Source organism: Anabrus simplex, chromosome 7, assembly GCF_040414725.1.
Source record: "Anabrus simplex isolate iqAnaSimp1 chromosome 7, ASM4041472v1, whole genome shotgun sequence".
In the NCBI taxonomy this organism is placed as follows: domain Eukaryota; kingdom Metazoa; phylum Arthropoda; class Insecta; order Orthoptera; family Tettigoniidae; genus Anabrus; species Anabrus simplex.
The window spans coordinates 306938100-306963197 of record NC_090271.1 but is presented as its reverse complement, the minus strand read 5'-3'; the positions used below and the strand labels follow the sequence as shown (position 1 = coordinate 306963197).

General features: G+C 39.1%; 1 protein-coding gene across 1 annotated transcript in view; it reads right to left on the bottom strand.

The window, feature by feature from the left end:
• The window catches only part of LOC136877138 (glutathione hydrolase-like YwrD proenzyme), a 70144-nt gene that overhangs the window by 21623 nt on the left and 23423 nt on the right, over window positions 1-25098 (bottom strand). Inside the window, exons 3-5 of the mRNA XM_067150950.2 lie at window positions 22841-22994; window positions 15000-15200; window positions 10936-11176 (exon numbers count right to left, since the gene is read on the bottom strand). Coding sequence (XP_067007051.2) covers window positions 10936-11176; window positions 15000-15200; window positions 22841-22994 — 596 coding nt within the window. The remainder of the gene's footprint in view (window positions 1-10935; window positions 11177-14999; window positions 15201-22840; window positions 22995-25098) is intronic.

The following is a 25098-nucleotide window of genomic DNA, read 5'->3' as shown; positions in this document are numbered from 1 at the left end:
CTAAAACTCAGACTGAGTTAAAAACATGTTAAGAAACGCAACCTTTATTTTAAGTGAACAAGACGTCCAAAAACTGATAAACATGAATCCTGGCCTTCCAACAGCAAGAGCCTTACCAAAGTTACATAACGAAAGGAATTCCTATAAGACCAATAATAAACTTCCGCAACAGCCCTACTTATAAAACGTCGCAATACGTACATACATTCCTAACCAAACATTACGTTTTTCACAACAAGACACCAATAAAATATTCAGTAGACTTTTGCAAAGTACTCAAAAACTTTAAATTAACACCACATCAATAACATGTTCCTTTGATATCAAGTACATGTATACAAATATTCCAGTGGACAAAACAATAAAAATTATCAGGAAGAATCTTATAGAACATAAACAACTCGGCATACCAGACGTAGAACATTTCATTAATATACTAAAAATTCGTTACTAAACACAATTACTTCACTTTCAATAAAAAAATATACAGACAAGAAGGCCTCCCAATGGGTGCTCCCGCTTCCGGCACTTTAGCCAATATTTATCTTGATTACCTCGAACATACCAAAATAATAGAACAAATAGAAGGTCTCAATTTATGGATCCGCTTTGTGGACGACACTAATGCGTAATAGATCAAAGAGAGAATAACAGTGACGATATCCTCAATAAATTAAATACACTTGATTTCAGAATAAAGTTTACATTAGAGAAAGAAAAAGAAAGCTCCATTAACTTTTTAGACATAAATGTAACACGGAAAAAGGAAGAGTTTGTCTTCAAGATACACAGGAAACCCACTTTTACTCCCATTACAATAAAGAACTACTCATTGCATCCAGAATCGCAAAAAAGGTCAGCTTATTACAGTTACATATATAGAGCGTTTAATATACCCCTTACACACACAGAAAGAGAAAAAGAACTACGCTTTATTCACAAACCCAATACAACGGTTTTGAACCAAAAATAATAAACAAAATAATCGGTAAATTCAAACAGAAATTACCAACTAACCTAAAAACCGAAACAAAAAGGAAAGACAAATACGTCAAGTTCACCTTCAATAACTCTAACTTATACACAGTAACCAATTTGTTTAGAAAATATAATTATAAGATCGCATATTCAACCAGCAATAACACAAAGCATAAATTATTCAATTACACTACTGTTAATTCCCTAGGAAAAAACAAACATTCTGAATCAGGAGTTTATAAATTGAAGTGTCACCAATGTAAAAAAAGTTATGTCGGACAAACAGGGTGCAGTTTTACAGTAAGATACCAGGAGCATGTCAACGCTAAAAGACATAAAAAAATTTCCGCAATGGGTCAACACATGAGTTCAACCGGACATCAATTTACAACCATAGAGGAGGATTTAACTATATTACATAAAATAAACAAAGGAGTTCTCCTTAACACATTAGAAAATCTATACATTTATTTAGAACAGAAAAGCAATCAGGACAATAACCTAAATGAAACTATTGACATTAGAAATCCTATATTTGAAGGGACACTATCAAGTCTTGAAATTTTAGGCAAAAGATGCAATACAAACAGTAAAAGGATAAATAAGAACGAACCTCCGCCATTTTGTACATCCCCTCTCCCTAGCCCTTCTAAAGTTGATGCCGTGACAGTAACCGACACGCCCCCTCCCCTCTCCGCAACCTTGCCTCCCCGTAAGGAGGAGCATACAACGGAACGCACACACCATTACTATACAAGACGCAAAGCAGCAACAAACGTCCCTCCAGGGTCACAGTAGAATTGGAGTCTAACATAGCAAGGTAAAGAACTTTTTTATACATTTAGTTATTATGTAAAGACACATGTTTTTTTTTAAAACAAATTTCCATTTCCTTATTTTATTTCATTTCAGAAATTGAAACGAAGCTCCCTTCACAAATATTGTTCAGCAATCAGCTTCAAAGTTCCACATTAGACTCAATCAAAGGCACCATAAACAAACTCATAATATATAACAACTTACCTGGAAGGAACAGAAGATAAAACATTCAATAATTTGAACAGTGTTACGAAGTCAAACATTTTTTTTAAACTTTTAACCGCAAACAGACATTTTAATGTAACAAAATGAAATTTTTAACAACTATTCAAATGAATAGACATAGTTTTTAAGCTGACCAACTATGTAATCATCCGCTCTCATATCATTAACACACTAACCCCTACATTGTTTTTAATATCATTTAATGTAATTGGTAATTTTAGTAGTTTTTAAGTGAATCAATGTACCGTACCTGCAAATTAACATGTTTTAAATCTTAGCAATTCACCTAAGCTACAATAACAGCTGAGGATGTTCCGAAATAAGGAGCGAAACATGTATCGTTGATAAATAAAAAAATTGCCAAAAGGCAAAAAAAGTATCAAAACGGTGGAAGAATTTTAAATATTGTAAAACTCTTCTTGGATGTCGATCCGGTCTCAAACTGGGTTCTCTTGGAAGTAATCCCGTCGTCGCGTAGGGTTTCCAACTTCACGATGGTGGAGCCACCATTGCTGCTAGCAGGATTCATTCGCGTCTCCACGGCCATCGTTTCCGCATGCAGGGCACTCAATTCCACTACTGGGCCTCGAACTCCAGACTCCACAACTGCGAGCATCTCTTCGGACCTCTTCTCGTCCGGTCCGTTGTCATGCCGCACATCATCATTGTCAACCTTGGTTTCGAGAGAGCGCACTTCGTCTCCTGACTTTAACTGCTCACTCTTCCGATCACTTAAGTCTGTTTTCAGTTGGTCCGTGTTAGAACTCCGTTCAGACCTCAGTTCACTAACGAGTTCGGCATAGCTGGATAAGATTTTATTTTCAAGTTTACCAAGCTTAATTAGAAAAATCTGGAGCTGTTCGGAATTCAGTTCGCTAGTAGAAGTTTCTGTCGACTACAAAATTAGCTTTTACGTAAAATGTTATCCACCAGTTTATCACACTTGTCCATCCCACTTCTGACGCCAGTTGTAACATGTTGGCAGGGTAGATAAATAAATAAATGAGTACAGAACCTGGTAGCGTCCTATTTCTAAGATTTATTAGCTACGCACTAAACTACACAAGACTACACACAACTTTTGCTCATAACACACACTTACACGGTTCGCGCTCTCTCTTAGTTCCTCATGTTCCATCTACAATGGCACACACACAGAGTCATCGATTATTTACACTACACTCACTCGGCCACTCAATCACACTTGTTAGCGCTGTCACGGTCCACAGCCTACATGTCAGTCTCAGGTCGGGATAGTATCCGCTGTTCACTCAACCCATCGAACTCCGTTCGCAGTCTGCACACGCTGGCAACCAGTGTTCCCTTTGCGCTGCTCCAGAACACCCAAGGTTCCTCTCCAGCACCCGGCCTCAAGGGACTCACACACACGACATCAGGGAAACAGGAACGAGTCCTCGGCTCCAACAGGCAGATACTCCATCAGGCTGACATCTTAGCCCAGGCTATTACTGACTGCACTCTTCCCTAACTCACGCCAGCGAACTCAATCTCACTCCTCACACACTCACTCCGTCTAACTTGCACTAACTGACTGCAGGCAAGTAACTGCTCTTATATACCTGCGCCAGCCCTTCTAGAACAGTCCGGATGCTCGATGAATCCAGGAACCTCGCGAGATGGAAGACTCCGGATTAATAGTCGAGTAATTTCCGTCGTCCCATGCGGCGCGACCACGGACAGAAGAGAGAAGGGCCCGCCCAGCACTTAAGTGTTGCTAGTGATTGGTGCGCTCGAGTGTACGGGGGGTGGGGCCGATACGGCCGATAGCAAGTTGGCAAGGCGGACGCTATAACCATTATAGTATAAAGGACTAAGTGAAACACAAATTATGGAAGATATAGATTGTGACTTGAACAAGTTATTGGACTGGGATTTATCTCAAAAATGATCATAAATGTAACTAAAACAAAATGCTTAATCTTTCATAAAACAGCCCATAAGATCACATGTGGCTAACACTGTTACCCTAAAGGACCAAGTAACAGAAATAGTCAACTCAGCTATGTATCTTGGTATAGTATTAGACTCAACACTCTCCTGGTAAATCCATTTTGATTATGTAATCATCAAAATTACCCATTTGGTAGGAATAATGCCCAGATTAAGATACAGTAATTTCTCCCACCAACAATTTAAGTTTATGTACAACGTGCGTTCCATAAGTAATGCAACCAATTTTTTTCTGACGCAACTGTACACCACAGTGTGTTCTAACCTGCTGGGCTAGGTGGAGGGGGGTTTTAGCTTCAAACGCTCTTTATCTCATACGGCAGCGAGCTGCCGGAGTGTCAGGATGTGCGTTTCCGTCAAGCCCGTTTTGAGTTCATGTAATACGGCACAATGGATCGTTCTGTAGAGCAACGGTATGCTATCAAATTTTGCGTTAAACTTGGGAAGTCCGCCACCAAAACATTTCCATTACGTCAGCAGGCCTTTGGGACTGATTGCTTGTCCAAATCACAAGTTTTCCAATGGCACAAGTCGTTCATGGAGGGCTGAGAGGAGATCACCGACGAACCTCGTAGTGGACGACCATCAAACTCACGAGTTGACAAAAATGTGACGCATGTGCGTGATTGTTTGAACTCTGACAGACGGCTGAGCCTTCAGTTGATAGCACAAACTCTAAACATGGCAAAAACAACAAACAAGTGCTCAAAAGACTGAAAAGAAGGTCTCGCGCTGCCGAAGCAACATCAAGGACACGTGGGAAGTTCATCACAACTTCCTGGCCAGGACCAACACCCCATCAGTTTCCCAGCCTCCCTACAGTCCTGACTTGGCTCCCGCTGACTTTTTTTGTTTCCTCGGTTAAAAGGAGTCATGAAAGGAAAACATTGGGACACGATTGAAAGAATCCAGGCGCATGTTACATCAGCTCTAAAGGACATTCCAGGCATGGAAACAACGCCTCCAGAAGTGTATCGATGCAGGAGGGTGCTATTTTGAAGATTTTGATTATTTGTACAAATATATTCAATAAATGATTTTTTTATAAATTTGGTTGCATTAGTTATGGAACGCACCTTGTATAATGCAATGATCCACCCACATCTAACATACATAAGCTCCATTTGGGGAAGATGTAGGGAAGATTATGTTAATAATTCGGAAATCGTACAAGAAAAGAGCCATCATAATCATGTATGGATTCCCCTTCCCCAAATCATCACATGAAGTTTTTTCAGAGTAAAATATTCTGCCATTTCATAAACAAACTGCATTTTCATCATCAGTCTTTATGTATAAGCTAGGCAGGAAATTAACCCACTCTGCTGTTAACTTCTCCCATTTTAGTGAGCGGGCGGGCGGGCGGACTGGTAGGTAGGTAGGTAGGTAGGTGGGTGGGTAGGTAGGTGGGTAGGTAGGTAGGTAGGTATAACCTCTATATAACTTACTTTAATTAACACATTAATATATTGTCAGTAGCTAATATCTTACAGCCATGCAATATCAAATTATACTTCTGAAAAACTATGATGCTAACATGTTAAAAAAACAACAACTATGTCTTACTTATCCAAAAATGTACTTGTCACTTTACTGAAAAAGCTATTGTATATGAAATGTAATTATTGTGTAGCCTTAAGAAAAATATGTACTGTACTGTCCATATCACAAGCCAGAGGCTCATGTGATCTTTTGTCACCAATAAATAAATAAACTTCTTATAAGAAAAACTGGTCAGTTCAAAAGCTTGGTAGGACCCAGGTGTGTGCATTTTATCTCAGGAATCAGGAAGCTGATAGGCAATTGATTGTGGAGAGGGAGGGGAGGCAATTGGAGCATTGCTTTTTACCAAAGTAATTTGGTGTCACCCTGGACCTGGATAGTGGACAAAAGGTCTCAGCCTGAAACAGTATCCTTCGTAAACTTTTGCTTGACCAAGTGGGGTGCACGATCAACAGTAGTGAGGACAACTGTTTTGCGGCGGAATACGCAAGTCCTGTTCGGTTCAATTTGGCTCATACAAAGTGGGTGGATGTAGCTTCGAATGAAAACTGCAGAATAGTTACAGAATGTCTGAAAGCAACCCCTACTGAGAAACTTTAGTGCCTGGCTGGGATCACACTCCCTGATATTCGGAGGGAAGTGGTGGCAAGATATGAAAGGACAAAAGTGGAGAACAAGAGGAGTCACCTGATCGACTGCCTCCTAAAAGATTAAAATCAAGAAAAAGCTTCCTCAAAGTCTCTGCCACTTTTAACAAATCACCAGCAACAGTGCGCTAAGACATGTGGCGAAGTAGGACACTGCACCTTTTGGAGTGGATGGTACCTCATGTATCTCTACCTCCTGGATATCAGCTCAGCTGGGCTACTTGGAGGTTGCTTAGTCGTTTGAGGAGTGGTGTTGGAAGATCTAGGGACAACCTCAAGAGGTGGGAATATTTAGGAAAACAGACAGAACTTTGTGATTGTGAGGAAATACAAACTACCCCACATGTGTATAACTGTCAAATATGCCCTGTCATTCATTTATTCATTCATTCATTCCAATGTACACTTCAAGACTTCATTCTAGCTACCAAAGAGGGAATTGCTGTCGCTGATTTTTGGATGGACTCGGTGAAATACATATCTGGTAAGTGCCATGTCATCATCATCATCAATATCCCACTCCAGTCACCTGGGTGTGGTTAACAAGCCTCCTCCACTACTTTCTGTCGTTCCACTTTTCCTAATCCATTACTTCTGCCACATCCAATCCAGCTTCTCTAATGTCCTTCCATATCTGATCCATCTACCTTCTTCTCGGTCTTCCAACTGGTGTCTCTCCCTTAACTTCTAATTGCCTTCTTGCTACCCATTCCTTTTCCATTCTTTTTACATGTCCGAACCATCTCAGTCTTGCTTTCTGTATCTTCTGTACTAATGGTTCTATATTTAGCTCACCGGGTGAGTTGGCCGTGCGGTTAAGAGCGCGCGGCCGTGAGCTTGCATCCAGGAGATAGTGGGTTCAAATCCCACTGTCGGCAGCCCTGAAAATGGTTTTCCGTGATTTCCCATTTTCACACCAGGCAAATGCAGGGGCTGTACCTTAATTAAGGCCATGGCCGCTTCCTTCCAATGCCTAAGCCTTTCTTATCCCATCGCCGCCATACGTCCTATCTGTGTCGGTGCGACGTAAAGCCACTAGCAAAAAAGAAATATATATATATTTAGCTCTTCTCTGATTTCAATATTTTGAATTCTGTCTCTTCTTGTCTTTTTAACCGATGTTCTTAAAAATTTCATTTCCACTGCTTGGATCTTACTATCTTGTCTCTTATTAGTTACCAGTGTTTCTAGTCCATATGTTACAATTGGTGTGAAATACTGTTTATATAATGTTAATTTCATTCTCTTGGGTACTTTGTCATCCCATAAAAGCTCTCTGACTTGATGAAAAAATGTACTTTTATTTAGTCTGTTACAACATTAATTTTAGGGTTGATTTCATTACTTCAATTAATAATGCTACCCAGATATATAAACTGTTCTACATTCTCTAACTGTTCTCTGCCTATGTTCACTTGGCTTACCTTTTTCTCTTTTCCATACTGCATGACTGCTATTTTCTTTTTATTATTTACCATTCCAAACTCCTTTAGATATTCATTCCAATTGTCCAGTCTCCTTTGTGTATTTTGTATAATTCTAACATGGAAGGAAATGCGAACGACAGGAAGCATGACCAACAAAAATGCAAATAAGTTAATATGGGAAGGACAGCTGATTCAGAAAGTGATGGAACCAACCAGAGGGAAAAATATTTTGGATGTGGTGCTGATAAAACCAGATGAGCTCTATAGGGAAACTGATGTAATAGATGGTATTAGTGATCATGAAGCTGTTTTTGTGGTAGTTAAAAATAAATGTGATAGAAAGGAAGGTCTTAAAAGTAGGACTGTTAGGCAGTACCATATGGCTGATAAAGCAGGTATGAAGCAGTTTCTAAAAAGTAACTATGATCGGTGGAAAACGGTAAATAAATATGTAAACAGACTCTGGGATGGGTTTAAAGAAATTGTTGAGGAATGCAAAAACAGGTTTGTACCTTTAAGGGTGGTAAGGAATGGTAAAGACCCACCTTATTATAATAGAGAAATAAAGAGACTAAGAAGGAGGTGCAGACTGGAAAGAAATAGAGTTAGAAATGGCTGTGGAAGTAAGGAGAAATTGAAGGAACTTACTAGAAAATTGAATCTAGCAAAGAAGGCAGCTAAGGATAACATGATGGCAAGCATAATTGGCAGTCATACAAATTTTAGTGAAAAATGGAAGGGTATGTATAGGTATTTTAAGGCAGAAACAGGTTCCAAGAAGGACATTCCAGGAATAATTAATGAACAAGGGGAGTGTGTATGTGAGGATCTTCAAAAGGCAGAAGTATTCAGTCAGCAGTATGTAAAGATTGTTGGTTACAAGGATAATGTCGAGATAGAGGAAGAGACTAAGGTCAAAGAAATAATAAAATTTACGTATGATAACAATGACATTTACAATACGATACAAAAGTTGAAAACTAGAAAAGCGGCTGGAATTGATCAGATTTCTGGGGATATACTAAAGACAATGGGTTGGGATATAGTACCATATCTGAAGTACTTATTTGATTATTGTTTGGCCGAAGGAGCTATACCAGATGAATGGAGAGTTGCTATAGTAGCCCCTGTGTATAAAGGAAAGGGTGATAGACATAAAGCTGAAAATTACAGGCCAGTAAGTTTGACATGCATTGTATGTAAGCTTTGGGAAGGCATTCTTTCTGATTATATTAGACATGTTTGTGAAATTAATAACTGGTTCGATAGAAGGCAATTCGGTTTTAGGAAAGGTTATTCCACTGAAGCTCAACTTGTAGGATTCCAGCAAGATATAGCAGATATCTTGGATTCTGGAGGTCAAATGGACTGTATCGCAATTGACATGTCTAAAGCATTTGATAGGGTGGATCATGGGAGACTACTGGCAAAAATGAGTGCAATTGGACTAGACAAAAGAGTGACTGAATGGTTTGCTTTATTTCTAGAAAATAGATCTCAGAGAGTTAGAGTAGGTGAAGCTTTGTCTGACCCTGTAATAGTTGAGAGGGGAGTTCCTCAAGGCAGTGTTATCGGACCTTTATGTTTTCTTATATATATAAATGATATGAGTAAAGGAGTGGAATCGGAGGTAAGGCTTTTTGCGGATGATGTTATTCTCTATAGAGTGATAAATAAGTTACAAGATTGTGAGCAACTGCAACGTGACCTCGAAAATATTGTGAGATGGACAGCAGGCAATGGTATGTTGATAAACGGGGCTAAAAGTCAGGTTGTGAGTTTCACAAATAGGAAAAGTCCTCTCAGTTTTAATTACTGCGTTGATGGGGTGAAAATTCCTTTTGGGGATCATTGTAAGTATCTAGGTGTTAATATAAGGAAAGATCTTCACTGGGGTAATCACATAAATGGGATTGTAAATAAAGGGTACAAATCTCTGCACATGGTTATGAGGGTGTTTAGGGGTTGTAGTAAGGATGTAAAGGAGAGTGCATATAAGTCTCTGGTAAGACCCCAACTAGAGTATGGTTCCAGTGTATGGGACCCTCACCAGGATTACCTGATTCAAGAACTGGAAAAAATCCAAAGAAAAGCAGCTCGATTTGTTCTGGGTGATTTCCGACAAAAGAGTAGCGTTACAAAAATGTTGCAATGTTTGGGTTGGGAAGAACTGAGAGAAAGAAGAAGAGCTGCTCGACTAAGTGGTATGTTCCGAGCTGTCAGCGGAGAGATGGCGTGGAATGACATTAGTAGATGAATAGGTTTGAATGGCGTCTATAAAAGTAGGAAAGATCACAATATGAAGATAAAGTTGGAATTCAAGAGGACAAACTGGGGCAAATATTCATTTATAGGAAGGGGAGTTAGGGATTGGAATAACTTACCAAGGGAGATGTTCAATAAATTTCCAGTTTCTTTGAAATCATTTCGGAAAAGGCTAGGAAAGCAACAGATAGGGAATCTGCCACCTGGGCGACTGCCCTAAATGCAGATCAGTATTGATTGATTGATGTCTGTTTATGGGGTGATCACATAAATGTGATTGTTAATAAAGGATACAGATCTTTCACATGGTTATGAGGGTATTTAGGAGTTGTAGTAAAGATGTAAAGGAGAGGGCATATAAGTTTCTGGTAAGACCCCAACTAGAGTATGGTTCCAGCATATGTGACCTTCACCAGGATTACTTGATTCAAGAACGGGAAAAAATCCAAAGAAAAGCAGCTCGATTTGTTCTGGGTGATTTCCGACAAAAGAGTAGCATTACAAAAATGTTGCAAAGTTTGGGCTGGGAAGACTTGGGAGAAAGGAGACGAGCTGCGCGATTAAGTGGTATGTTCCGAGCTGTCAGTGGAGAGATGGTGTGAGAGGACATCAGTAGACAAATAAGTTTGAGGGGTGTCTTTAAAAGTAGGAAAGATCACAATATGAAGATAAAGTTGGAATTCAGGAGGACAAATTGGAGCAAATATTCGTTTATAGGAAGGGGAGTTGTGAATTTGAATAACTTACCAAGGGAGATGTTCAATAATTTTCCAATTTCTTTGCGATCATTTAAGAAAAGGCTAGGAAAGCAACAGACAGGGAATCTGCCACCTGGGCGACTGCTCTAAATGCAGATCAGTAGTGATTGATTGAAAACATATGAATATTTGTATTCTATCAATACTCTGACATGAAATAATAACAGTAATTCACTTACATCAACACAACAACCACTCATTTTAAATTTCATGTGATTCTGACAAATCCTCCTTGGTTCCTTGGTACACAATTTTTTTTTTAAATGCAAATGAGTGTACATTCAGCACGCAAGGAATTCTATAGAGAAAAATGTGTTTTTTACCATGATATATTTCTATTACCTTTAAGGTCAAACCCATTGAGAATGTTAAGAGCGAGCAGTGCTGTGATGCCCAATCCATTGGGTGGGATCTCCCAAATGCTGTAACCTTTGTAGTCCACTCTGATGGGTTCCACCTGAGTGCTGGTGTGGGCAGCCAAGTCTTCTAAACTCAACACCCCCCCTTCATAGGCTACTTCATTAACAATTGCTTGACCTATTCTTCCTGTGTAAAATTGCTCCTTTCCACCAGCAGCAAGCTCCTGAAAATGTAATTATTCCATTTAAACCCATCTCTCTTCAAGGTAAAATAACTTATCTAAAAGTGAGATATATACAAAAGCTGGTAATTGATCTTAATACAGGGCTAGACAGAGAGAGGTCTACAGAGCAAAGAAGTGGATAACAATTAGATGCGAGTGTCATTGGTGGTTCATCATCACTCCTTGAGGGGCCATCTCGACAGATCTTCAGTCTAAGCAACACTGGGAAGCAGAAATAGGTGTGGACGAATTGGAATTGGTGAAAAGAGAGCCCATCTGTTTGAAGATGGCAGTGTATGAAGATGTGGAGATTCTCCTAGTCTCTTCTTTCTGTTGTTACCTCTTCCCACACAGACCTGTCATGCCTGCCTCCGTAGTGTAACAGTTAGCACTATTAGCTGCTATCCTTGGAGGCCTGGGTTTGATTCCTGGTACTGCCACAAATTTGAGAATGGTGGGAGTGCTGGTATGTGGTTAAAAGGGTACATGCAGCTTATCTCTATTATTGCGCGTGTACCTGAAAAGAGCTGCACCAACCTTGCGATGAGGACACAAGTTTACTTTAATAATAATGTTATTGGCTTTACGTCCCACTAACTACTTTTACGGTTTTTCGGAGACGCCGAGGTGCCGGAATTTAGTCCCGCAGGAGTTCTTTTATGTGCCAGTAAATCTACCGAAACGAGGCTGACATATTTGAGCACCTTCAAATACCACTGGACTGAGCCAGGATCGAACTTGCCAAGTTGGGGTCAGAAGGCCAGCGCCCGAACCATCTGAGCCACTCAGCCTGGCCAAGTTTACTTTACTGACCTCTCTATATATTATATCCTACTATGTGTTGCTATATATCTCTCTTTGTATGATTTCAACTGATAATGTAATTTAGACTCAATCTGTGAGCAGTTGTAAATCTTTGTCCTTGTCCTTGTCCTGGGGTGAAGTAGCTCTTTTCATGCACACCCCCCATGGAACTAATTAATTTGTTCACTCACTCACTCACTCGCTCACTCAGGGAACCAAAACAGCGAGAAGCCGAATTACAGAGTTCCGCAATAAAAATGTATTTACAGTGGAGTAGCAGAATGCAAACTTAAAAAAAAAAAAATGAATGAAGGAGCAATGAAGAAAAATCATCTAATGACAAAAGTAGCAGAAGAAATTTTAAAAAAACTAACAAAATAACTGTAGACACACAACAACTAACTATAAAACATAAAGGCAAAAGAAAAGAACATGGAAAATTCAAGATTGAAAATAAAACAAAGAGAAGAAATAGCTAGGCACAGTAAGATAAATGCAGATATGACACATGAGTAACAGTATAGTACAGTAAAAAACAAATATTACATTATGTACAATATAAGGGAGAACAATGCAAAGAGGAAAAAGGTATATGAAGGAAATGAGGTAGATTAAGTTAAGGAAGAACCGATTAAAGGAGGCATTAAAGAAAAAAGTCCATATTCCTGTCAGAAGATAAAGAGTTAAAGAGGGTTGGAATGTGGATAAATAAAGTTCTTTGAACAAGAGAGAGGCAGGAATATGGAATATGAAGGGTTGGATTTATCCTGTATTTGTGAGTTGGACATGTAGGGAAAAGAAGGATGCAGGTTCAGGAGAATGAAATAAACCATTAACAGCATTATAAAGGAATCTAAGGGCGGCTACTTTCCTGTGAGTAGATAATGGGCGAAGGTTGAAGGGCAAACTTGTCCAGTATCTGATTGCTGCTCAAGTTTCAACAATCAGAGGTGAGTTGCATGCACCTTTCTAATCACATAAAACCCTCCCGTCAATTTTAAATTTCTGGCAGTACCGGAAATCAAACCTGGGTCCATGAGGATGAAAGCTAATAGCACTAAACATTACAATAGAGAGGTGGACTGTAGATAGTTGATTTGTCTCGACAAGACAACTATGTATTGTTTTCAGTGCAAGCCTCTTAATTACCCTGCAGTGCACCACTTTTGTTGCCTGCTTCCAGCCATTGACTAAGAGATTTGACAGCCAAAAGCAAATATAACTGTCAAGCATCTTGGAAGCTACTAAGTTGTCAGTCAACCCCTACTACATGTTCACAGACTTATCAAATAACATTGATAATAATGTCATGTGTCTACGCTAGCCTGGTGGAAGGCAGACCGTCCGGTGAGGGCAGCTGGTGCATGATGTGTATAGGAGCCCGCTTGTTAATGTGATGGAGGGTAGTGTTGTATGTGAGTTGTAGGAGTGTTGGGGACAGCACAAACACCCAATTTTTGAGCCAAGGGAGTTAACCGTTTATAACTGAAGTCCCTTGACACAGCTGGGAATCGAATTCAGGATCCTGAGGAGCAAGGCTAAGATGCTAACCATTCAGCTATGGAGCCAGACAAATGTAAATTTGAATCCTCATCCTGAGATGGTGCAGCTCTTTCAGGAACACCCTCAATGAAGGTGAGCTGCATGCACCTTTTTAATCAAATATCAGCCCTTCTGCCAGTCTTCAGTCTCTGTCAGTAGGAGGAATCAATACCAGGCCTCCAAGGACAGTAGCCAATAGGGCTAAATATTACACTACGAGGGTGGATGATAACAGTGATAGATCTATTTAATTTCACAACATGATACTGTCAAACAAGGATTAAAGAGGGACATTGTACAGGAAAAAGGAGAGAGAGGAGGTTGAGACAAGTAAATAGTGAACTCAATGAGCTAAATATGTTTGCACTTACTAACATCACACTTAAGTCCCCATTAGCCTCAAAATTCCCACTTTATCCTTTATAGTGCTATGGATGTATACATACATCAGATAATGCCCAGGCCTGCTTTAGTACTGGTTGCACATACATTTTGAACTTTGCGTCAAACCGATTCCGACGTAAACTTTTCTGACTTTGAAGTTACTTCCAAGTGTTCTGGCATTTCTTAGCTACACACAGGAACTTAATTCCAGCCTATTCTGACATCTATCAGAACTTCACTTAACACTGTTCTGACATCAAATGTGCACATACAACATCTCATATGACACTTAGCACGTGAGACTGATGAGAGTTTCAGATAAACTGTTTGTGTAATGTTATCTCGGCTAGTTTTCTTTAGAAAATAGCTGGTCTTGAGACAGAGCAGGGTAGGACTTGTTTATTTTTTGTATAATTTTATTCATTTTCAACATTGTATAAAATAATATTATACCCTCCCTTCAATTCAGTCAGATTTAAAATATGATGCTATTTACTTTTATAATACTAATATTTTGGTAGATGTGATATACTTTCTTATTTGATGTAAAAAAACTCAGAGTGATTTTTTTTCAATTTGCTTTATGTCGCTCTGTCACAGATATGTTTTATGGCAGTGATGGGCAGGAAAGGGCTAGAATCAGGAAGGGAGCGACCGTGTCCTTAATTAAGGTACAGTTCCAGCATTAGCCTGGTGTGAAAATGGGAAACCATGGAAAACCATCTTCATGGCTGCCAGCAGTGGGGTTTGAACCCACTAGTTCCTAAATGCAAGCTGACAGCTACATGACCCAAACCACACAACCACTCGTTTGGTAGAGAGTTTAGATAGAGTCCAGTCACAACTGAAAAAAAAATTCTCTCTACTCAAAGATTTAAGTCTAATAAGAGTCAGGGATTATTTAATTACAGCTGAAATATATTTCTGAGTGAGTTTAGCAGGCTAAAATATTTTTAAGCTTCGATTCCTCCTTTCAGAACTTTGAAATTACACCTTAAACCAAATCTTAAGGACACTAATTAAACAGTAATAAATATTATTTTGGAAATTTAAAATAACAGGAAGTGATTTGTGAATAACTTTTGAAATATACCTTGAGGGATTTAGCCATGTCAGGTAGTGTCATTATTTCAGCCACACGAGGTGCTCTTCCATCCTTTAACAAAGCACTCCCGTAACGATGAGACTTCAAAAGTTCCTCTCCATTTCTCCACAAGTATGCAGACACAGGCGTGACTGGCCAACCATTCTCTGCTAAGTTTATAGCTGGAGCCAGGATCTGCTGCAGAGTTATCTGGGAAGAAATAAAGAAGAGGAGCATATTATAGCATTACTGAATTCACAAACAAAGGCTTAGTTCCACTAGCTGATCCTTACATGATGATACAGGGGTTATGCAAAGGAATTATTTGATTTCAAAACACTGTAGTTTCCAAAGTATTAAACATATAAATAGGATCTCTTATGGGGATACCATGGTTTACAGAGGTGTAAGAAGGTGTGGGCATGAATGGGTGGATAGAGAAAAGATCAAATTTTAACTTAAAACCCTAAAATTTGAACATTTATTTTTTTCCTTGGATTTTGTTTTTGGTTCTTTTCAGAATTTAAACTTGGATAAATAATCAAGTACAATAAGAATTGAGTTAGATAGCTCAAATGTTACACCCTTCCCAAGAACACTATTGCTCCAATTAATTACAAGAAAGGAGACGGGTCTCCAAAATTTACAACATTAGAAAGAGCGTCTTTGCTCCACACAATCTCTAGGAGACCCCTCTCCAATATTTACAAGATTCCAGCCTTTCAAAGGCACAATTCAACTTTTACATTAGGTTAACAACAACCAGTTTCTACTGTCTTATTCGCTCAACAGCCTAAGTTACATTTTAATAGTTAAACATCAACAGAAGCAATAAGTGCCTATTCTACATGGCCGTTGTAAAAAAGAAAAGGTTCAAGTTATTGGCCGAAAATCAAAATGTTAGGAGGCGAAGACTTCCACTCTTTTGAAATTCACTTGAAAATACCTAAAACGCTATGTGGGTTGATGGCCCTAAGTTACAGAGTCTAAGCCTATACTACAGAGATGACTAGATGAAGAGAAAGATTTACATTACAAACGAAAAATTTTAAGGTCTACCAAACCATAGTCACCTCAATACCAAGTTGAAGGGGAATAAAAGAGGGTACCCACTCTTTATTCCCTAAGTTATATTAAGGTCTTAAACCAGATTGAAAATTTACATTACAAGATTACATTAAAAAAGAATTTTGAAACCTTCTCCTCGAATTAGCCTTCTGAGACTATTACATGATTAAAAGATGTCTGCCATTACCTTGAGCTGGAGGGCCTTCCGGAGATGGGTGAGGCATGTCTCCTGCCTCGTCTATGAACACACTCTACTGCTGGATTGAAGCGATCGAAAAACAACATGGCCCAGAAGGTCCCAGCTTTTAGAGCAGAGAGGAAGGTTCCAGAATTCTCTGGGCCAAAACCCACGATTCCCATTCGATAATCAAATAAATATCAAAAATTCCTGATTGGTTGAACATTTAGAATAAGAAGAAGGAAGGAATAGCAGTGCTAATAACCTAAGAACACAAAATTTTTTTTACAACACTTCAGTAAAAACCTCAAAATTACAAATTTCCTAGAAAATTAATTGTTCATCTTCCCACCAGAGGGAGCACCTAAATTGACAGGTTTCACTGTTCATTTTATAGATGGCCTTCTAAAAGGTGCTTAGTTTGAATGTATGGAGTTGGTGTACCTCCGGTACAGGCGATACAGGAAAAGAACTCTTAACTTACCAAGTTTTCTTCACACACTACAAATATACAGTGTGTGTCCCTTTCGTCACACAGCATATGTCTCTACGTTTTATAGCACTTACACCTCAATGATCATCACAGCATCCTTACCAGCATGCCCAATGATGGGATGCAGGAGTTTGTCTTATAGGTAGTAGCGAACAATTTCAATAGGAGGTGTGCCCCATCTTATTGGAAGATGTAATTCCCAGAATCATCATCCAGCTGGGGAAACAACCGCAAATGAAACATGTTCAGGTAAGAAGGACCAGTCACAATTTTCTCACAGGAGAAAAACAACCCATACAGTTTTGTCTGTGACAGTGCACAGAGAATCTTGTTAGGGCACCACAATTGCATGAGAGTTTTCAGAGCCCTACACAGTCACATTGTGATAATTATTACGTCCCAATGAATGGACAGTTGCTTTTCACCAAAGACGACATTCCTGGCAAATTCTTCATCCTCCAATGCTTCTTGCATTCCGACGAAACATTCCAATCGCAGGCCATAATTTTATGGTTTAATCATTGCATGAGCTGCAGATGGTAAGGTTTGAAATATATCCACCACCGCAAAATCTTCCGCACCATCTGCTGCGGAAATTGAAGTTCACTGTTTGTGCATACCGTCAAATTTTGTGGACTTCACACAAAACTCTCTCTTAATCCCTCCAGTGCTGCCAACTGCCAATAGCACTGCACAATTCTCTGTTTGCATGGTGGTTCTCTTTGTGCACGCTAATAGCAGATTCACTTCTCGCACATTCCAACACATAAAAACTCTTTTCCTGCTTTGTTGCCATAATGCATGGCACTACAATTGTGCTGCTGACTGGTTTTTCACAATACAAACTTGGTGAATTTATGGTTCTTTTCACATATCAATCATATCTTACATTTAGTCATTTGGAAAATACAGTTGTTTGAAATCAAATTAATTTTTATAGTAATGCTGTATTACATGATGAATGTTCCACCACTAAATACGAGTCACTATTGTACTGAGGATCTGTTATTAGCTATCATAAAAAAATTTGTACAGATTAATGAAGCTTAATGAATAATGTGTTATGGAGAGTTGTCCAGGTCCTTAAACTAAAATGACAACTAAAAGAGGTAGCTTGTTTTACTATTGATTATTTATTACATCACTACTACAAATTCACTTGCATTCAAGTTTTACACTTCTCACAGTCTGTACTCACAAATTTGGCCACTCACACAGCACTCCTGCCCTCCAACAAGACCTCTCACAGTGAAGTATTGACTCCAGACCAGCTCACACCACAGCACAACTCAGGCTGAGGTCTCATCTCGCATGTAGCACGTAGTCCAGACTGTCTCACATTTCCAAATCAATTTGGTTGACTCGTTGACTGTCTTGTGACTGAATCTCATTCACTCAGCTACACTCTTTATATAAGCCAATGGAAGATCCTCACAGTTATCACTTGCACAGCCAGTTTCCAGCATCTTCTAAGGACCTTCCTTAGAGCAAGACTTAACAATTCTCGGAGCTGTTTCTGTACTCACCACTGGCCCCACCCTCATTCTCGCTGCTGTGCCAGAATTGTTACCTTCCACCAGCTCCCTGCACTCTTGGCCTTCTTTGTCAAAGTATCATAATAAATAAAATTATATAATGTGAAAATAGCTACTGATCTATCATTCTAAATAAGGCTTTTCCTTTTTTAACCTAATATAATACCCTGTGAACCAAGTGACCTTGTCACAGTGGGGAGGCTTGCGTGTCCCAATGAAGCAGATAGCCAAGCATCAGGTCCAACTATATTGGATGGGTATCTTCCGAGAGACCAGACTAACAAATGGTTCATCGAAAGGGGGTAGCAGCCTTTCAGAAGTTGCAAGGGTGGCAGTCTGGACAACTGACTGATATGGCCTTGTAATAATATTAAATATGACTTAGCTCTGTTGATACTGCTACACGGCTGAAAGCAACGGGAAACTACAGCCGTAACTAACTCCCAAGGACATGCAGTTCTCTCTAAATGAATGATGTACTGATGATGGCTTCCTCCCAGGTAAAATATTCCGGAGGTAAAATAGTCCCCCATTCGGATCTGCGGGTGGGGACTACACGAGAGGAGGCAATCATCAGGAAGATGGATACTGACATTCTGCGAGTCGGAGCGTGGAAGTTTGAATCATTGTAGTAGGTTAGAGGATCTGAAACGGGAGATGGATAGACTAAAGTTAGATGTAGTTGGTATAAGTGAAATACGTTGGCAAGAAGAGCAGGATTTTTGGTCATGCGACTACAGAATTATCAACACAAAATCAAACAGGGGAAATGCAGGAGTTGGTTTAATAATGAATAAGAAAATAGGGCAGTGGCTAAGCTACTACGACCAGCATAGTGAAAGGATTATTGTTGTCAAGATAGACAACAAACCAATGCCCACTAAAATAGTGCAGGTCTATATGCCTACTAGTTTAGCAGATGATGAAGAAGAGTGGCATGGAGACCTGCAACAATCCACTCTATGGACTGATGACTCAAACACATCATGCTTCAATAAAGAAGAAGAAGAAGAATCCAGGAATGGAAGGTGGAGAAATGCCACAACTGCCACGACCCAGAAGCAGCTGGATAGTGGGAGAAGAAGGAGGATGATGAACGTGCTTCAACTCTTGGATTAATTACATTACTGTACCGTTCAATGCTGCAACATATTCTCCTCGAAATAAACTTTCAACCTAATAGGCTGTGTTCAGTACATATAGTACATACTGAAGAGATGTAAAGTACAGAGCAAAAAAGTTCAACCAAACATTGATGGTCTCCCTGTGGGTGGGGGCAGCAGAACAACACCCACAGTGTCCCTTGCCTGTCGTAAGAGGCGACTGAAAGGGGCCCCAGGGGCTCTCAACCTGGGGGTGTGGGCTGGCGACCACAGAGCCCTCCACTGAGTCCTGGCATTGCTTCCCCTTACTTGATACCCACTTTCATCTTTCCTATCTGACCTCCCTTGGTCAACTCTTCTTCTTTTCTGACCACAACGGTATTAGAGCACTCAAGGCCTAGGGAGTTTGTAATTTTCATGCCCTTCGTGGCCCTTGGCTTTATTTTGCCGATACCTTCATTTTTTGAAATGTCGGATTCCTTCCATTTATTTCTCTGATTAGTGTTACATAGAGGATGGTTGCCTAGTTGTACTTCCTCTTAAAACAATAAACACCACCACCATCAAACACTGGTGGAATCCAAACACACTATTGCCAACCAGCTTTCATTAAGACGGAACTGAAGGAAAATGTGCATTCTAATTAACTGTGTGTCCAACCCTTGTCCCGTTTCTCTATGTGATCAGATATGAAGTGAGATGAATTTTTGTAACGAGTTTTTACGACCAGATACCCTTCATGGTCAACCTCTTCAGAGGGCTTAATGAGATGAAATGAATAACATGATACATGACAGTAGGAAGGGAGAGGTTAAAACATAGTGCCAGCACATAGCCTAGCACACAGCACCAAGGGGTCTGCTCAAGGCTTAACATCTCCATCCTATGGATAAATGATCATCATCATCATCATCAACATCATCATATGCCCTCCATATGAAAACTGCAGAGAGGTTTCAAATTGAATCCAGGATTATTGCTCACAATCTAGTGATTAGAAATTGTATACCACCACCTCTCCTACCCCTATCCTGCTGGCCAATATTCTGCTGGTAAAATTATTTTCGACCTATGGGACTCAAACAGGCTAACCACAGTATCACGCCATACAGACTTGGTGCCTTAACAAACATAACCAGCAGGGAAGGAAGCGGCCGTGGCTTGAATTAAGGTACAGCCCCAGCATTTGCCTGGTGTAAAAATGGAAAACCATGGAAAACCATCTTCAGGGCTGCTGACAGTGGGGTTCAAACCCACTATCTCCCGGATGCAAGCTCACAGCTGCGCACCCTTAACCGCATGGCCAACTCGCCCGGTACAACACTGTTCTCTACTTTACCCTAGGTTACCCTAGGCAGCCAGGCTTCCCCAAGGTTTAATTAAATATTTCTAGGGTTCCCTGGAACAAGAAAGGTTGAGAAATACAGACTTGGGCAAATACATCAAGCAAGCAGATTCTGAAGCTTGGTATTCACTTACTAAAGGAGTTGATATATGATCATATATCTACAAATACCAATCCAAAAGCAATGATTGTCCAAAATAATATTGTTTGATCTGATTTTTAAATTGGATGATGATGATGATAATAATAATTTTTTTGATTTGTTATGCTCAACTAAGGAGCGTATGTGAACTTATTTAGCACAACGTTTTTTCTTGTCTTCCCAAAATCTCTTCATCCTTTCACTGTGCTTCTGTCCATCCTGTAGCTTATCTTTTAGGTTGACCAGCAAATCTGCGTTTGTTTATGAGATTTCTGAATTTTTTTCTGTCGTGCAAGATTTCTTCATTTATACCAATTTCCTGAAGATATTTGTTTATTTCTGCAAGCCAGTTGTTGTGATTTGTTAGAGGTTCTGCAAGATTTAGTATTTTCTTCGTTAGCCTATTGTTATCCATCCTGATCAGGTGACCATAGAATTTTAATTTTATTTTTCTAATGGTGTCTGTTACTTGATAGATTTCCTGTGATATCCTTTTCATCCAAATATCATTTTTGCATTTAAGTCCTAGAATTTTCCTGATAATTTTTGTCTCTTGTTTTTTGATGTTTTTTATTTGTGATCTGCCACCAATTATCAGAGTTTCTGATGCATAAAGGACTTCTGGTTTGACAACTGTGTTATAATGTCGTAATTTTGCATTTTGGGATATACATTTTTGTTGTATCTGCTCCAGACAATTTTGTATACTTTTTTATAATTTTGTAATTCTTTCTTTGTTTGCTTGCTGATTTATCCCGTTTGGTTGTATAATTTTGTCTAGGTATTTGTATTTATCTACTTGGGAGATGTTCCCATATCTAGTGATTAGAGGATGGTTGTTAAATCCTGATTTTGTACCTTACATGTACTTTGTCTTTTCATATGAAATTTGCAGACCTGTTCTTGCCACTATTTCATGAAGTTTTTCTATGGACTGGAGTGCTTCTTGTTTGTTATTGGAGAGGATTGCCAAGTCATCTGCAAAGGTGAGGCAATCAAAGTAATTTTGTTTTTGAGAAGTCTACTGATATTGAAACTTTTAGTTCCATTTTTCCATTCTCGAACCACTTTTTCCAAAACTAGATTGAATAGTAGTGGTAATAATCCATCGCCTTATCTGACCCCTGTTTGTAATTTTGAATGGCTCTGAAATTTCTCCTAAAAATTTAACTTTCGCTGTTGTGCCTGTTAGAATTTGCTTGATCAATTCCCTTGTTTTTCTGCCAACTTGAAATTCCTCAAGTATGTTGAATAGAGTCTGTCAGTCTATTGAATCATAAGCTTTCGAGTCTGTCAATCTATTGAATCATAAGCTTTCTTGAAGTCAAAAAAGGTAATTATTGTTTGTTTTGTTTTACAAATTTGTAAAATAGTTTTTAGGTTTAAGATTTGTTCTGGGCATGATCTTTCTTTTTGAAACTCTGCTTGATATTCTCCAATGAGGTGATCGGTTTGATTTTGTAATCTATTCAGTAGGGCTTTGGAGAAAATTTTGTAGATGACTAATAGTAAGGAAATCCCTCTGTAATTGTTTATATTATTATTATTATTGCCTCAGCTACCGTGTGCAGAAATTTTAATTTGACGCCATCTGGCTGTTTGATCATCACTTTTGACATTCCAATTTACTGTAGGCCTACTAGATGGCAGACAGAGGCAGCAAGATTTAATTAATTTTGTCAGGTAAACACCAAATGTGTCACCAGAGATATTTTAGATGCCGACATTGTACTACATGGAGTGTCAAACGGACTTTCTTCTGCCCTTCAAACATCTGACTATCTTGGGATCTGGGGTCTGACCCTCTATCACTGATCCACAGAGGCAGCTGACTGGTGGGTGATATAGCAATCTCACATAAAATCTGAAGTTGAGAAAAGCAACATATTTGTTTTCAGGCTCGAACTTTCTCCTTGAAGGTAGTTTCTAACCACTACATGAGCTTACCATACTTTATGGAAATGATACTATACATATCATTATTACCTTCTGTGATCCAAAGTACTGTACAGTATCACACCAAGCAGCTGCTGTTCCAGGAACTGTGACTGTGTGGACATGTCTATCGGGCAGTGGATTCTCAGTATTAAACCCTTCCTTTGCCAGAAGATCAAGATTCAAGTTAACTGCACAGCGCCCACTGAAGAACAAGACCACAAACAAGAAAATAAAATATAAGAAAAAAATAATATTACATATTCTCTCAAAAATTATTGTCCATATTTGTATATATACATAGTACTGCCAAAAGTTCTGTCAGTAAAATCTAAACACACTGTAGCGTGGTAATTGTGAATGAAGAAGCATGGCAATGCTGTATGTGGTTGTCTACAGGGTCACATTCACGACTCTGCCAGTAACCGGCTTGCAGTGTGCCAACGGCAGGCAGCAGTGGAAGATGGAGTGGGGAGTGTACGAGAATTGTAACGCTGTATTGGCGTTATTTCATTGCAGAAAGCGAGTTAAAGAAATTTTTTCTATGCTGAAACCTCTCGGTATTGATGAAAGATTTGAGGTTTGGACAATAGCAGGTTTAACCTCTTAACATACCAATTATTTACAAGATTGTGATCTTTTTTTACCTAATTTTTTATTGTTAAAATGGGCTATTTATTGAAAACTAATGACAGTGGTAACAATGAAAATACATTTTTCGAACTTAACAATGAAATATAAGCCACCGAAAAGTTCCTGTTTTAAAATCCCGAGTATACTCGTGATACATTTTACGGGTTCTAAAATAAATAACACAGCACTAAACATCCTCACAACACGGCTGGAAATGTATTTTAGGATTAGCCTTGAAAGGAAAACATGGTGGGGCAGGTGGTAGTGTTCGAGAAGTATCAATTTCACACCACTGTCTGGCACTTGCAATATCACAATCAGATGAACTAGAACTACCACTTTCTTCTTCTGAACTGTCTTCAGAAACTTCTTCAGAACTATCAGACTCACTAAACTCAAAGTCAAACTCTTCTTCACTCTCCATTTTCACCTAACAGACAAAGTACACTTACCGTAGATAGCAACAAATACGGGAAAGCCGCGAAAACGTCCACCGAAACTAGTACCTATTAATATCATTGTAATGTTTTACAAAAAACATCAAATGATTTTTTTTAGTATTGAGAAGGTGGAATATTAAAATTTTGTTTTAAATTAGGTACCGATCAATGAGCGACATTCCCGAGTATACTCGGGATTTTATTTTATATAAATATATAAAACCTCGAGTATACTTGGGCTTTCATGTTAAGAGGTTAAACAAATGGGTGCAAATGCTGATCGTGTGAGATCGGGCCGTCCTAGATGTGTACTCAGAAAAGAAGTTGTGAATGCTGTTCGTGCAAGGATTCGATGCCATCCTTTGCACAAACAATTTTGTCTCATGAAATGAATATTCTTCACAAACTATGTCACATATTTTTAAGGATGATTTATGAGTTAGCACATAAGAAAGCTACACACAGCTTTTTTACTAACTGAAAAATTAAAGGATATAAGTTGGGTTTGATCCCAGGTTTTGTTAATGACTTATGGGGAGAGCCAATATCATGACATCCTATTCACAGATGAAAAAAAAAAAATATATTCAGTGTGGAAGAGTTGTTTAACAAGCAAAACAATCATGTGTACGCACAGTCCTCCAAGGAAGCAAGAGAGAAAGTTCCATGTGTGCTGCACAGACATCACCCTGCTTCTGTCATGGTACGGTGGGCGGTTTCCTGGTGGGGAGCATCGGAGGTGCATTTTTGCAAAGGTGGAGTAAAGACTTCAGCAGCTGTCTACCAGACAATGTTGGAAAAGGTGATACCACGTATCAATTTGAAGCTGATTGAAGGGAAATCAAAGATTTTTCAGCAGGATAGTGCTCCTGCACACAAAGCAAAAATGATGCAGCAGTGATTGGCAACCAAAGTTCCACGGTTCATCTATGTTGTTGACTGGCCTAGTGGAAGTCCGGACCTCAATCCATTGGATTATTCTCTGTGGTAGAAGCTTGAGGCAATAGCATATCAAAAACAGCACTGCAACATTGAGATGTAAAAAATCAATCACGTCAGCTGTCAGAAAAATTCCATTGGACATGATTCATGCGGCTATTGAGGAGTGGCCTCAATGTCTTCACCTCTGTGTTGCTGCACATGGTGATTATTTTGAATAAGAGTATGTTCATTCTATAGCATTTTTTGAATTTTTTCAGAATATACATATATTAAAATGGGTTGGAGTAGTTTTAT